This window comes from Hippocampus guttulatus, chromosome 8 (genome assembly GCF_054856545.1).
Source record: "Hippocampus guttulatus isolate MCC_2025c chromosome 8, RoL_Hgut_1.0, whole genome shotgun sequence".
NCBI classification, from domain to species: Eukaryota; Metazoa; Chordata; class Actinopteri; order Syngnathiformes; family Syngnathidae; genus Hippocampus; species Hippocampus guttulatus.
Genome location: NC_141268.1, coordinates 13,969,831 through 13,982,909, shown reverse-complemented (window position 1 = coordinate 13,982,909; position 13,079 = coordinate 13,969,831). Strand labels below are relative to the sequence as shown.

The following is a 13,079-nucleotide window of genomic DNA, read 5'->3' as shown; positions in this document are numbered from 1 at the left end:
GGTCAACAACACAGCGTGACATGTTAGTTAAGTGAGCAATGTGGACACACTCCTCTAATTCAGTGGCTCATAAAAGACTATCTGTGAATGCATGCCAGCCGCTGATTAAATTTGTCACATTTGGCAGAGGGATGGCCTGCAATATCTGAAAAAGTCCTCACATGTAACAAAGATTGAAGGAGAGAAAGTCTTCAAAATAGGGGAAATAATTCTATGGCTGGATGTGGTAATAAACGATATTTTGGAACACAGCGGATGCTTTGTAGAAACATACGCTGAAACCAAACATATCTTCTTTACAGTATATATTTTTGGGGTAATGAAGTAATTCCGGTATTTATTGTATATAGATCAATAAAAATCTTCCTATTCTCCATTTCTTCCAGTCCTTTGCTAGCAATTCCGCTTTGGTGACCATCTGCGCTCCACTAGTCATGCCCTGTCTTTAGAAAATTGTTAAAACAGTACATTTTATGTCACTTAATGCTTTTTATGCAGAACTGAGAGTGTTTTAACCAACTTGTGTTTTTAGCTGTATTGGCGTGAAACCCAATGTGACCAGTATATACACAGACACACATTAACAATCCCTGGCCACTTCATTAGACACACAGGTACACTTTAAGACCCAATAAAATACAGTTAACATCAATTCAAAAGGCTTTCAGTAGTGCATATCAATACTGCAACATACAAAACTATTTAAAAGACCTGCCCTTTACAAAAAACAAAAAAAACAAAAAACCCCCACATTATTATAGTTCTTGAAATGGCTGGATGAGGATAGACTGGAGTATCCAGTGAGTTTGCCATCTCCTACCTTCTCACCATACCCACGGTCTTTAGTCATCATCTCTCGAAGTGTTTGCAGAACTTTAATGCAAAGTCTCTCCTCATTTTCCTCCAGCAGCTGCTTGGTATGTTTGATCAGCCTACCACAAGTACATTCATGAATATCTTTTATTTGTACCCAAATCATAATGGATAGCTATTAACGTCTTACTTGCAGATGAAACCTCCGCTTTCACACTTTTTGCGCGAGTCAGTGTTTTCTGGGAAAAGGAGCTCAGGCCGATGCAACACATCCACAAGGACAGACAATTCGGCTTGGACCAACGGACGCAGGCGGTCCTCCAATGCTGACACAATGTCCTACATCTCACAGAAGCACAGTTAGCACACGGCTTGATTCCGATGAAACCAAATCGGCGCGCTGTACCTGCAGCCGTTCAATGATATTCCTGTAGTCCCGTGACGCCGTCACCACAGAGTCTCTCCGGGCGGCGTTCCGAGCAGACAGTCTCCAGCTCATTGCAGTTTTCTGCACAATGTTGTTGGATTTCACAAACAAATTGTTCACTTGGTTGTCAAGGTCCACGGGAATGGCGATGGCTCTACCTTTGGCTGAGAGTGACGCACAAATGCAAGAGAGCTCGGTGCAAAGTATCACGTGTAACAAGCTAATACAGTGAAACGTCCTTTGTGCAGGTACTGTAGCTGCACCGGACGAATCCGTCCGAATTTACATTTTATGTCAGGTTTTGATGAATGGTAATTACCGACATCTGACAGGACTTTAATACAATTCTCTACAGAGCCTTTCTGGACGGGGAACAACCAGTTGCAGTGGTAGACCCTGAACACCGCCTGCAACAGCTGCACAAAGACTGGCTGTCGGGTCTGCGGAAGAGAAACAATAACCTCTGATCAGGAAGCTAGTTATTATTTCACTCCGCAACAATGATATTGATCATAACAACAATCCATCCATTCTTTTTTGACAGCTGCTGTTACCATTAGGTAGGATAAACATGCACACTCGGCAAATCACTTCCTCTAAACGTTTAATCTACATCCCCAGCAGTATTGTCGTGCTGCACCCTTATTAAATCAAACTAATACCTGGAATATTTTTCCAAATAGAGACGCCTTAGCAGAGGATACAAGCATGAAAGAAATTAATCAGTTGTGTCATACAGATGCAATATAGTAAATCTAAATCTATTAATTGGATAAATACACAATTATTAATGAACTAATATGAGCATAGCACAAGGGAATGATGTCCAAGGATCCTATTTAAGTTTGTCATTCAAACTCATGTTCTAAAACGTTTGAAGTGATGGAATTGGAAGTGCAAAGTGAAGGTCCCAAAAAACACAGTATTTTACCGGTTTACAGAATTTATTTTTTGGATTTATCTCACTCTCAGTGTATGTGTGCAACTGCTGCTCGTGCAGAACACTTGGCACAGCACACCCTGAGAGAGGCCAGCGCCAACTAACATGTGCTGAAATAAGCCAGACGCAGGAAAATGAAAAGTCAAACGAAGTTTTGTCATAGGTGATATGGCCTAAGTCCTTTTTGCAACTTTCTCCAAGTCAGCCCTTAGATCATTCAGAAACTCCAATATTATATTGCTGAATAGACGATATGTCGTAAAAATTTCTGTTGACGTTTCAAAAATGTTTACACGAACGAAAAAGTTCTCCCCATTACCTCTCATTTTGCCTGTGGCCACTTTGCGAGGTGGTTGGCATCTGCGGTACCTTTCAGACGAGCTATTTAATGATGTAAAATCACTCGGCTCAACTTTGAGAAATGCTAAATCTATGGGACATTTGTACTCATTGTCAAGTTTGTCAGGTTCCATTATATCCACAGAATTCAGATTTTTACCAGTGATAATACCAGATTATATCTGTACAGTAGTGCTTTCAGGATGAGTTATTTCATTCTCATTACTGAAACACTCAATGATTGAAATCATACTTTCCCATTGAATGAATGGAAATTAATCTCTTCCAGCCTTCCCCCAAAAACAACCAAAATTGTTGTAGTATGTACAGTATGTGTAATGAAGAAAAATAGCACTCACGCAGATTCACCGATTCACTGATTTTTGTCAATATTTTTCTATTTATCTAATTTGGGGGGCAACCACTCTCGATTTTTCAGAGAGAATCATGCTTATTCAAGAATTTAGGGGTGGGAAATATATATATTTTTTAAATGGGGGAGAGGATTGTCTTTCAATGCAGTTAACTTTAACAGAGAGTGGCATCAAACATCTTGAATATTCTTGTTTTTTTTTTAATGAATTGCTATTTTTTGCCAAACTTTTCCTTACTGTAAAGAGTAATGACTTAATGATAAAGCCCTCGTATCTCAAGTCTGTGCTCACAAGCCAAGGCAAAATAATTGGTTGGACGGCTTCAACCTCTGAAAAAGGCCGTCAAGTCAACTCACTTAAATCTAGAGACACCACCGTATTTGCTGGAGAGCAGAACTCATGGGGCCTGACATTGCTATTACATAAGGTCACTTCAGTGGTCAGCACAGTTCTAATCTAAACATCAGAGTGGGGCAATTCAGTTACAATTACACGAGGGGCACTCATAGGCGAGAACCAAGCCATACTTACATTCTGACTGATGGCCGCCTGAAGCACGACATAGACATTAATAGACCGGAGGTTATGCAACTGTCATTAAGTGAGAGAAAAACATAAATCTAATCTAGCAGCACGTCTCATGTTAGCTGTGCTTCTCGGAAAAGTCATTCACCCCTCTTAATGATAGACACCTGAGACTCAGAGGAACAGGCGAGTACTGGATATGTCTGACAGGCTGGGCAGGCCGCTCCATGGGTGAGCTCAGGACAGTACTTCGTATTTCACTACGTGCAACTAAATAATCAAACGATGTCTAATTCAAAAATTGTTTCCAAAGGACCAACTTGCCGCCTATGTATGCCTGAATTTGGCCATTGAGCTTCTCGCTCTCTCTTTTTCATTTAGAAATGAGTGAAAATATTCTCACACATTTATAAGTTGACACTGCATGAGTGATGCATATCAATGAATCGTTTGGTTTCATGTTTACCACACCACTCAGTAAGATGAAATCATGTTGGATACAAACACACAAAATATTGCGACAGAAACAAAAACAATAAACATGTTGTTCAATTACTACAATAACCTGGGACCTTGGCTACTGCATTTTTTGCCATTTCAAGACAGATGTCCCCCCCCCCCCCCCCCCCCAAAAGAGCTCTTGCACTGATTCTCTTTAGATTGTATAGGGAAACATTGAGGAACTGTAGTTCACCTTACAGTTGTTTGCATGTTATTGATTTCATACCTGCAAGGTGGTGCTCTGGTCAGAAAAAGGCGAGCTAAAAAAAGTGGTGACAATGCTCATGACCGTCTCAGTCACGTAGCGCTCCAGGATGGTGTCGGCGTGCTTACGATCGCTGGTATTGTTGCAAACCTGGGAAGAAAAAAAAAATGCTCAGCTGATGTACATTTGATTTGATTTCCTGATCGATTCAATTACCACAGACGTTACCTACTCTGCAAATGTCAACGAGGAAGTTCTCAAAGAGTTTCCACATGTGGTTGGAAGTGTAGATTTCCTTCATTTCAACCTCAGTGTCGACATAGCAGTGATTTAGGAAGTTAATATAGGCAATTTTGACCTAGAGGGGTACAATACAGGTGAAACGAGACAATTTATTGAAATAATTTGAGGGATAACGATTTGTTAGCCATCTATTTATGTCATGCGGATATCTGATGTTCAACTTACCTCTGGGATGCAGTCCTCATTGGTCACCACGCGCACAATGTCATCCAGCGGTAGCAGCGAGTTACATTTGATTTCTGTGTAGACGTTCTTGCCCTCCGTGCAGACGGCTAACAGCTCCACCAGGTGAATGTGGTACATGAGTGGACTGTTCTCATCCATGCGATCCCGTTCCGATCGCATCATCTGGACCAGTGTTTGAAAGGAGGCGCGATCATTGTAGAAGACCAAAACGTCTTCGCCCGCATTCACCAGCTGTATCACAACACAAATACATAGGTTGGCTCGAAGATGAAACATCAGCGATGACACAGACGTTAATAGGCGCGAACGGTACATCACCTCGGCCATAACGATGTCCTGACACTTTTTGATGAATTTATTCTCTGCTTTGACGATAGTCTGCAGAAATTTGAGATACTGAACGTTGCGTCCGTGTGTCTCAATGCAGTGGACAAAGTGTTGAACCACACGCTCATTGATTTCACTGCACAGCTGGAAATTGTTCATGAAAATATGCTGCATGGTGATGGCTTCCAAAATCTAAAAAAAACAGAAGCAGAACAAGAAAAAATATATATTGCATGCACGACTTTAAATGCTGGGACTTGCCATTGGTGCAACGATATCTTACCCCAGGATTGAGGAAAAGATTAATGTGCTTGTGAAGCAGAGCTTGGTTCTGCTGGTTCCCTGCGCAGAAGTTTTGTAGGAACTGATGAGCTAATCTCATGATATCCTGCATGCGTATATCTTCACCCTGGAGTGAAAAAAAATATACAAATAAAAATAATAATCACTCGTTCATTTGGATTACCATAAGACATAGTAGGTTACGAAGTAGCAGATCACAGACACCTTCTCATACGGGATCTGTAGTAGCTCAAGGACGACAGCATGAGCCCCCATGTTCCGCAGTAACCTCTGTTGCTGCTTCTTGCTCTTCCTACCTGACTGACCCTCCTGGACACAAAGCCTGCAGAGGCGTAGGAGGATCTAATGAAGGAGAGAACATATTAAGAAGTGCTTAAGAAACACCGCACATCTTTTTTTGGTTCGTAACCACTTTTGATGGATGACCGTTACCTCTTTTACCACCCTGTAGTTGTAACTGCTGGTGCTCTCTGGTTTGTTTGGTTTTTCGGCTCCTCCAGACTCCCCCTACAATAGATAATATATAAAAGAGCAAGGTCCAAGTGGGCTGTATTAACCTGGCATCATTACCACACGTGATCTTGTTACGAGTTCAATGCAAGGACAAGTGTGAAGACGTGAAGCATGCATCCATTTGACTCTCAACATGTGGTAGCATGGTTACTGTGGTAAGTTCATCCATCCATTTTGTATTCTCCTTGGGATGAGCTGGAGCCCATCTCGGCCGACTTTGGGTGATTCACACTCGCAGGGCAGACACAGAGACAAACCACCATTCAGTCCCACATTCACACCGTCACTGAGTGGGAACTGGAGCCTTCCCGCCTGCAGCCAAATCAGGTGAATGAACTACACCATTACACCATCGGTAACTAGTGATCAAGTCCTGACTTTAAAAAGTCAAACTTTGATATGTTGTAGAATTGAAATGACCACACGCAGAGTTCAAATAAATAAATGGATAAAAATCCCAAACAGGTTTTTGTTGAAACACATGGTCATGACAGCATTCAGTTGCTTATATGTTATTATATTTGTGGGCTAGTTCAACGTTTGTTTTTTTTAAAATTCAGGACATAATCTGAACTCTCTGACCCGTGGCGCTTTACCGAAAAATATGCTCCTTTGATTACAGCAACGTTTATGAAAGAGGCTTTACTGAACCCATCGTCTACAAGTGTAGTTTTCAGCATTGAATCCACATTTGTTGGACCTTTTTATGCTCAGACTCAGCGGACAGCCCCTCTCCTGTATCCAACACCTCATCTGGACCCTGCCGTTTGTACACCCACAGCTCAGACTTCTCCACGATTGAGCGCAGTTGGTCCAGGTCGAACTTAATTTGTTTGTAATTCTCCACGTCTTGGCTGGTGACGAGCAACTGGACCTGATGACATGTTCCAGAGGAAAAATCAATTCCGCACGACTGAGCAGAGAAAACTGTTTGGCACTCACAGTGGTTATCTTTCATACCTGCTTAAATGCCTGAAGAACCTCCTGCCTTTGACTGAAGTGCCGAAAGAGCAGTTGGAGGGCCCTGGAAACCAGAGGGGGATAGTCGTGCATGGTCAAGTGGAGAAGGACTCTCAGGAAAGTCCGTCCGCCATGATCGTCCAGGTCCAAGGGGGTGTTCTCCTCACTGGCCGCACACAGCACAATGATTGAAATGACACATCTCGCTTTGATTTGTGACTGTTACATTAAAAGTGTGATTACCTTCCACCGAATATCCCTTCTGCCTGCTCTTCTATGTGTTCAAAATCCAATGCTCCTAAAATGGTACAACTAGTCAAATCGTTGGCCATATCACTTTCTCTGCAAGTTAGAGCAAAAGGTTACCGGTAATCTCACCCGGCATATTGTTTGGACCTTCTACTGTTCCAGTTACAGATAATTCACTTTGGGAGTTGCTCTCGTCAAACTCTCTCTTAAAGATGGACAGCAGACAGGAGATCCTATAGTCCAGGCGGACATTTAGTATAAACTGTGTAAAAGAGCAAATAATGAATGTGTCATACTAGTTCAACTTATCGATGGGTGTCATTGCCATTGCTTGTCCTGTACCTGCAGGATCTCAATGATCTTCAGCTTGGTGTCCATGACCAAAATGTCCTGTTTCTCCGGTTCAGTCTGAGACTTGGTATTGTTTCCATTGGAGCTGCTACTCGATGCTGTGGGCAAAAAGCCACCACCTCGAAGGACGACCTGTGACATCAGCTCCCCAACACCATGAATGGACCTCATCACATTGCTACCTAGAAGAATATACAAATACATCCAAAAGAACAAAAAAAAAGTTTTTTTAAATGACAACGCTCATCTGCGGTTAGTTATTTTGCCCTATTTGCTTTATTTTGTACTCATCCATTCTGGGTTTCATACCTTTGCTCTCATCTCCCTTTTCCAGCTTGTTGAAAGGGAAAATTGTGCTTACGTGGACACAGTCTAGAATAGCTAGCAGGATCTTGGTGAGTCTCAGTAAGTCACTGAAGTTGTAAAAGCCAAAGTAAATGAGATTCCTAGACAAATTTACCACCTACAAAAGAATCAGGAAGTGATTATTTTGTTGCTTTACCCTCCCCGGTGAGCGTGTTCTATATGCCCAATTGGTAAAACTCACCTCAAAGGTGAGCTTATTCTTTTCTTTATCGGCAAAAGGAAAGCTCTGACAAACCACATCTCTGAGGTAGTTCTCAACAAACTCCATAGTCTGTGAGAAGCGCTCCTTAATTTCATCTTTCGATGTTCCGTCATTGTCATAACTACATAGAGATGATATCAAAAGGATGAATACACTCAAATATGATAACGTGCACGTTATTGTCGTAATTTGGCCCTCGACTCACTCGTCAATATCAATTTCAGAAGGGATCTCTGACCACAGTCGGGCGTATTTGACGGGCGTAACCTGCTCCTGGGGGTCCCGGTCTACGTGCATGTGCAGCATCATGCGGCAAAACGAGGCCCGCAGATCGTAAGGTAAGTCTTCGTCCGACATGCAGCGCAAGATCAAGTCTACATCTAGCTGGCCAGAGATCTTGTTAATTGCCAGGTACTGCCTGTCCAAACACATCCTGGCAAACAGGTTCAGCTGATACCTATAAAAGGATAACCATACGAGAAGAACGACGATTACTATGCAACACACCTCAAAAGGATTTCTTTGGAATCAAAAGGCCAATAACTACCTATAATAACTGATCACCTCCTGGTCCTCCTTTTGACCGTCCTTCGCATCCTGGGCCAGCTCCCTGATGCTTTTACTGCGGATCTCTTTATTGCTGTCCTTCCAGAACAACCACACCTCCTCCTCATCTTCTTCCGACTCCTCAGAGTTGTCCCCAAGCGCTTCCCCTTCAATCTCGAATCTCGACAGCACGAGTCTGCAGCAGGGAAGTGTGGAGAAGAAGATAAGTTATATATTTCGAAAAGAAAATGATCACGATACACTGGCTGCCAACTAGCGATGAAAAGGTTTCATGTCATATTTAGAGTGAGAAACATTATCCCGATTATAAGTACTACAGTATTTTAATTTTTTTGTAAATAAATGTAAAACGGTAACATTGGCAGCCTGAAACAAACAAATTTTCAGTTCATTCGTAATCTGAATCCTTTCATCCCTACTGCCTACTAATCTTCACATGTTTAGGCGGTTTTACAATGAACCTCTTTTCTGGCAGGCAGGTTTGTCTTTTTTTAATTGCATTTCATTGGAGCTTAATAATTCTAAGTAATTACAGTCTTGAAAAGAGTCCCTGTGCCTGAAGCGATACACAACACAACAACTACATGAGACTCATTTGAGCTCCCTTTCAATGGAGCGAGCACTTACTTCGTTTCAATTAGGATATCTGCGTTAGCTGGATCCAGCACAGCATTGCAAATCAGCTCCTGTGTCACAGGAATGGACTTGTTCATGGACACACACAAGTCCGACAAGTAGTCCAAGAACCTGGATATACACATAACATAGACAATAACCAACACGAATCATTCCTCCTGAAAAAACTATGAAAGCACTGTCTACAAACACCTTATTTTAGACCATCACAAAGACAGGTTTACCAACCTGGGCTCACGGTTCTTGCGGACCAGGCTGACGAACGTGTCAATCTCCGCAGCAGTAATGTGCTTCTCCAGTAACTTGCGGTTGTTATGGAGGAGAGCTGTGATAGTGTCTTCTGCCAGAACATCATAACCAATTTGTTTCTGCATGAAGCGAAATTGCTTGGCAATGTACTCCTGTGGATGCAAATGGGTCGAGAATCAGTCCACAGTGGCCCGCAACAAAAATTAGTTTGACACCCTTGTTCCAGGATATTTGTATTTTAATGTTATCTATTGAAGAGCCTTGGAAATAGAAAAAAAGGCTCCATTATAATTCACTCAATTTCGGGTGCAAAATCCTCCGAATTTTGTATTGTTTCACACATTATTGCGGCTGCAGAAGAAAGGCCATTGAGTTACTGGACGGTACATCAGAACACACCGCAGCTGCAAGTAAAAGTTAAGCCAGGTTATTAAATATCAAGAACGCAGAACCGCGAGACCAGAAAACCTGTACCTGGTTCTTGCGGTAGTCTTGTTGGGAGTGACGCAAAACCCGGTAACACAGTCTGCAGATGTGTCTGAAGGGGGCATGGCGCTGGTCGGCGAGCTCCTCTAATCGAAGCATTGGGCCATCACCGCTGTCAGTAAAGGGGGCCTGAAGAAGCTTGAAGATCTGAATCCAGGAAAGGATTTGAACATGTGTACGAGATCCGACAAAAGGTGCCATCAGACAAGAATTTCCGAATTAGTACCGGTACCTGTTTAAGAATATTCTGTTCTCTCATGAGTTTCTGCCTTTCTCTGTTTGGTTTGTTGACTGTAATCTCAAGAACATCCTGGCCATTGTTGGGAATGTCAACCACAAAGAAGACCAGGTCTTCTAGAAGTTTTGTAACTGCTCTGGTTGTCCGTGCAAGAGAGAAAAATCAACATGTTACAAAGAACGAGTAGAAGATTTTGTCTTTTACTCAGCATGGGCTTCGTACCTTCTCTCATTCTGTGTGATGGTGCCTTTTTCGAGCTTTCCCGCAATACAGGCCAGCACTTTACTGGCATCGTTGGCAAAGTCAAGGTCTCGCACTTCAGCTGGGGAGACGGGCACAATGGCAAAGGCCTCTTTGTCTTCTTTCAACGTAGACGTGCCAATCTGTGAGTAGCAAAGGTATACGGAATGTCCGAGACAAATAGAGACTCACATAAACATTAGCCCAACAACTATGGGCAAAGTATGGAGGCACACATCTTTATCAACTAATTAATTGATCAGAAAATAGCAAATTGAACTTGGGGGATTCTATGCTTCTAAAATTATGGGAAGTGTTTGGTGAAGGCCCTTTCCTGTTCTATTATGACTGTGCCCGACTACATTCCATAATGCAAAGTTGGTAAAAAAAAAAAATGCTTGGACCAGTTTGCAGCGGATGATCATGAGGGCCTTGACTTGTAACCCATCAAACAACTTCGGGATAAACTAAAATACAGATTGTGATCCAACATTAATGACTAATGACCTTAAAATCAGTTTCCTCCATTCCAGTAATTTTCTTCACACAATGGAGGTGAGGAAAGAAATCATTTGTACCATTTCAGTGCATTTCACATCAGTTAATCACTACCATTTTTTAAATCTGCGCCGACGCACAACTATACACACTTACACGCAGCATGACAGGTTTTTCCTCCTCTTTATCAATGGGTTGGTTGGTGCTGTGAACCCATGTGTTGGTGCACAGGTGTCTGAGGCGCACGTATGAATTCCTGAAATCACATTTTCTTATTTTTCACTTATTCATGTATAATTTTGACACTACGGTATAACCAAAGATGCTCATACAGTAAGTCGAAAGGCAGGTGAAATGGAAGCTGAATATAAACAGAGGCACTTATAAACATGTTGTGGCTCACAATGGAGAAACAAGAGCAGGCATATACCGTAGCTTACTCATGAAGCATAACAGGATTGCCTTAATGCTCACCCAGGAGTTATGTGCTTTTATAAATCAGATCATGTCAATTGTATGCACGACGTTACTAAAGTACCTGGGTACGAGTGAATCTCCTCCTCTTAAGGTGGTCGGGTCCAGCTCAAATATCGAAGAAATGTCATTTCCATCAGGGACGGAGACAAGTGTGTACATGACTTTATCCTGTACATTTCTCAAACGGACCCGCAAGGCCTCTTGTTCCGAATCCAGCTGGAGGCAGAAAACATTTATTGTGGCAACCGACATTCAAAAGAATTCCACATTTTATGGAAATCAAAGGTAAGCAGCTTTGTCAGAGAAAGTGTTTCCCGCTATATCACCGTGAGGAGATTTCTCGGAATTGAGTGTGGGCAGAGCTGCAGGAAATGTTGCGGATAAAAGCAATATTGTTCCCAAAAAAAAAAAAAAAAAAAAAAAAACGTATTCTCCCAGTTAAAAGTTAAATGGTTATCTTTATAAGAAGGCTGGTTTACAAAACAGTCTTTATGCAAAACAAACTCTCAAAGTCAGCTAAGTTTAATGTGTAAATGAGGCTAATAAATTTAACCACAATAGACAGCCTGCATTAATAGGAATAATTGCATAATCTAGTGAGATCAGAAAGGTAGACAGTTTAGGAAATACTCTATGTACTTCTCTCAGTCGAATTTGAAGGTGTACAGTATCAAATGTTGCGGTTAATGAATATACATTTTCTGACTATCTACATATGCCATACATCTTCTACTCAAATAACAATAAATGCTTTAATTGTGCTTGACTCTTTTTTTTCCCCCAACCATGATTGAATGAAGTGATGCTGAACGAGAAAAGAAAAGCACCCATCAGCTTGAACAGGGAGGAAGCATTATCAATGCATTACCGCCATCTGCTGGTCATCAATACCAACAAACGTGAATGCAGTCTAGTATTATAATGGTCAAGAAGTGGTATTGGGATTGGGCCTAAAACGGTTCCACTTAAAGACTCTTGACAAAAGCCTCTCTTGTTCAATTGTGTGATTGTTTGAAAGACATTATTACTTGTTCTGGGAGTGAAACTGATTATGTATGAGAGCAGTGTGGCTCTTACTGAGGCGCGGGACTCTAAACCCTCCTCTTCATATTCAGGATTCACCTGTAAATACAAAACAACACATATTTACCTTACTTGACAGTTTAAATATAACATTTGAGAAAACGCATAGGCGCATACTTTAAATAGTTGCTCTTGAAGAAGGCCTTGCAAAGAAATCACAAACTCCATTCAACCAATAACCGTCAATTGTCCACATTTAATATTAGAAATGGAATTCCTCTAACATAAGGTCTATTGACTTCTGAATATCAAATTAAAGCCAATAAATGACATTATGTTCCACGGTTTTATGGTGGACTGACCTCTGCGGCAAGATAATGTCCAGTGGCCAAGTGTTTAAACCTGAACAGGCTGTTCCAGTACCCTGCTCCCCCTCTGCAGGGATCATGTTGTACGACCTGACGTATAGACAGTAAAACTGTTACAGGCACAGGGTTTTATTGAAGAGTGACATAGCAAGGGAGTTTGAAACAACTGTCCAGACATCCCTTCCCCCCGCCACCTCACCTCTATTTCCCAGAGGGCTTTGCTGCTAGTTGCTGAGGTAGCTGACTGCCGTCCAGTGGTGCGAAGAAACACGTATTGTTTTTTTCTGTGATCATCACATGTGAGGAATTTTTCCTGCTCCGCATGAAATAAGCGTACCACGTCACCCTGGACAGAAGAACAATGCCTTTTATTTACTCTTTACAGTTTATCAGGGAACAAAATGTACTGTCGT

General features: G+C 41.8%; 1 protein-coding gene across 3 annotated transcripts in view; it reads right to left on the bottom strand.

Annotated features, from left to right (window-relative positions):
* Window positions 1-13,079, bottom strand: part of itpr1a (inositol 1,4,5-trisphosphate receptor, type 1a) — a 57,076-nt gene that overhangs the window by 30,604 nt on the left and 13,393 nt on the right. For 2 of the 3 annotated variants that reach the window (XM_086117932.1, XM_086117933.1), the window contains exons 9-38: window positions 12,866-13,012; window positions 12,661-12,756; window positions 12,353-12,397; window positions 11,337-11,491; window positions 10,955-11,054; window positions 10,283-10,443; window positions 10,055-10,196; window positions 9,811-9,969; window positions 9,316-9,488; window positions 9,079-9,198; window positions 8,432-8,626; window positions 8,090-8,341; window positions 7,864-8,005; window positions 7,626-7,779; window positions 7,308-7,498; window positions 7,095-7,227; window positions 6,960-7,014; window positions 6,717-6,882; window positions 6,457-6,630; window positions 5,676-5,750; window positions 5,448-5,585; window positions 5,224-5,349; window positions 4,932-5,132; window positions 4,593-4,844; window positions 4,357-4,482; window positions 4,146-4,274; window positions 1,560-1,680; window positions 1,220-1,404; window positions 1,004-1,152; window positions 821-932 (exon numbers count right to left, since the gene is read on the bottom strand). In XM_086117932.1, coding sequence (XP_085974058.1) covers window positions 821-932; window positions 1,004-1,152; window positions 1,220-1,404; window positions 1,560-1,680; window positions 4,146-4,274; window positions 4,357-4,482; window positions 4,593-4,844; window positions 4,932-5,132; window positions 5,224-5,349; window positions 5,448-5,585; window positions 5,676-5,750; window positions 6,457-6,630; window positions 6,717-6,882; window positions 6,960-7,014; window positions 7,095-7,227; window positions 7,308-7,498; window positions 7,626-7,779; window positions 7,864-8,005; window positions 8,090-8,341; window positions 8,432-8,626; window positions 9,079-9,198; window positions 9,316-9,488; window positions 9,811-9,969; window positions 10,055-10,196; window positions 10,283-10,443; window positions 10,955-11,054; window positions 11,337-11,491; window positions 12,353-12,397; window positions 12,661-12,756; window positions 12,866-13,012 — 4,374 coding nt within the window. Of the gene's footprint in view, window positions 1-820; window positions 933-1,003; window positions 1,153-1,219; window positions 1,405-1,559; window positions 1,681-1,902; window positions 1,930-3,424; window positions 3,443-4,145; window positions 4,275-4,356; window positions 4,483-4,592; window positions 4,845-4,931; window positions 5,133-5,223; window positions 5,350-5,447; window positions 5,586-5,675; window positions 5,751-6,456; window positions 6,631-6,716; window positions 6,883-6,959; window positions 7,015-7,094; window positions 7,228-7,307; window positions 7,499-7,625; window positions 7,780-7,863; window positions 8,006-8,089; window positions 8,342-8,431; window positions 8,627-9,078; window positions 9,199-9,315; window positions 9,489-9,810; window positions 9,970-10,054; window positions 10,197-10,282; window positions 10,444-10,954; window positions 11,055-11,336; window positions 11,492-12,352; window positions 12,398-12,660; window positions 12,757-12,865; window positions 13,013-13,079 lie in introns of all 3 variants that reach the window. The other variant, XM_086117931.1, reaches the window with a different exon arrangement.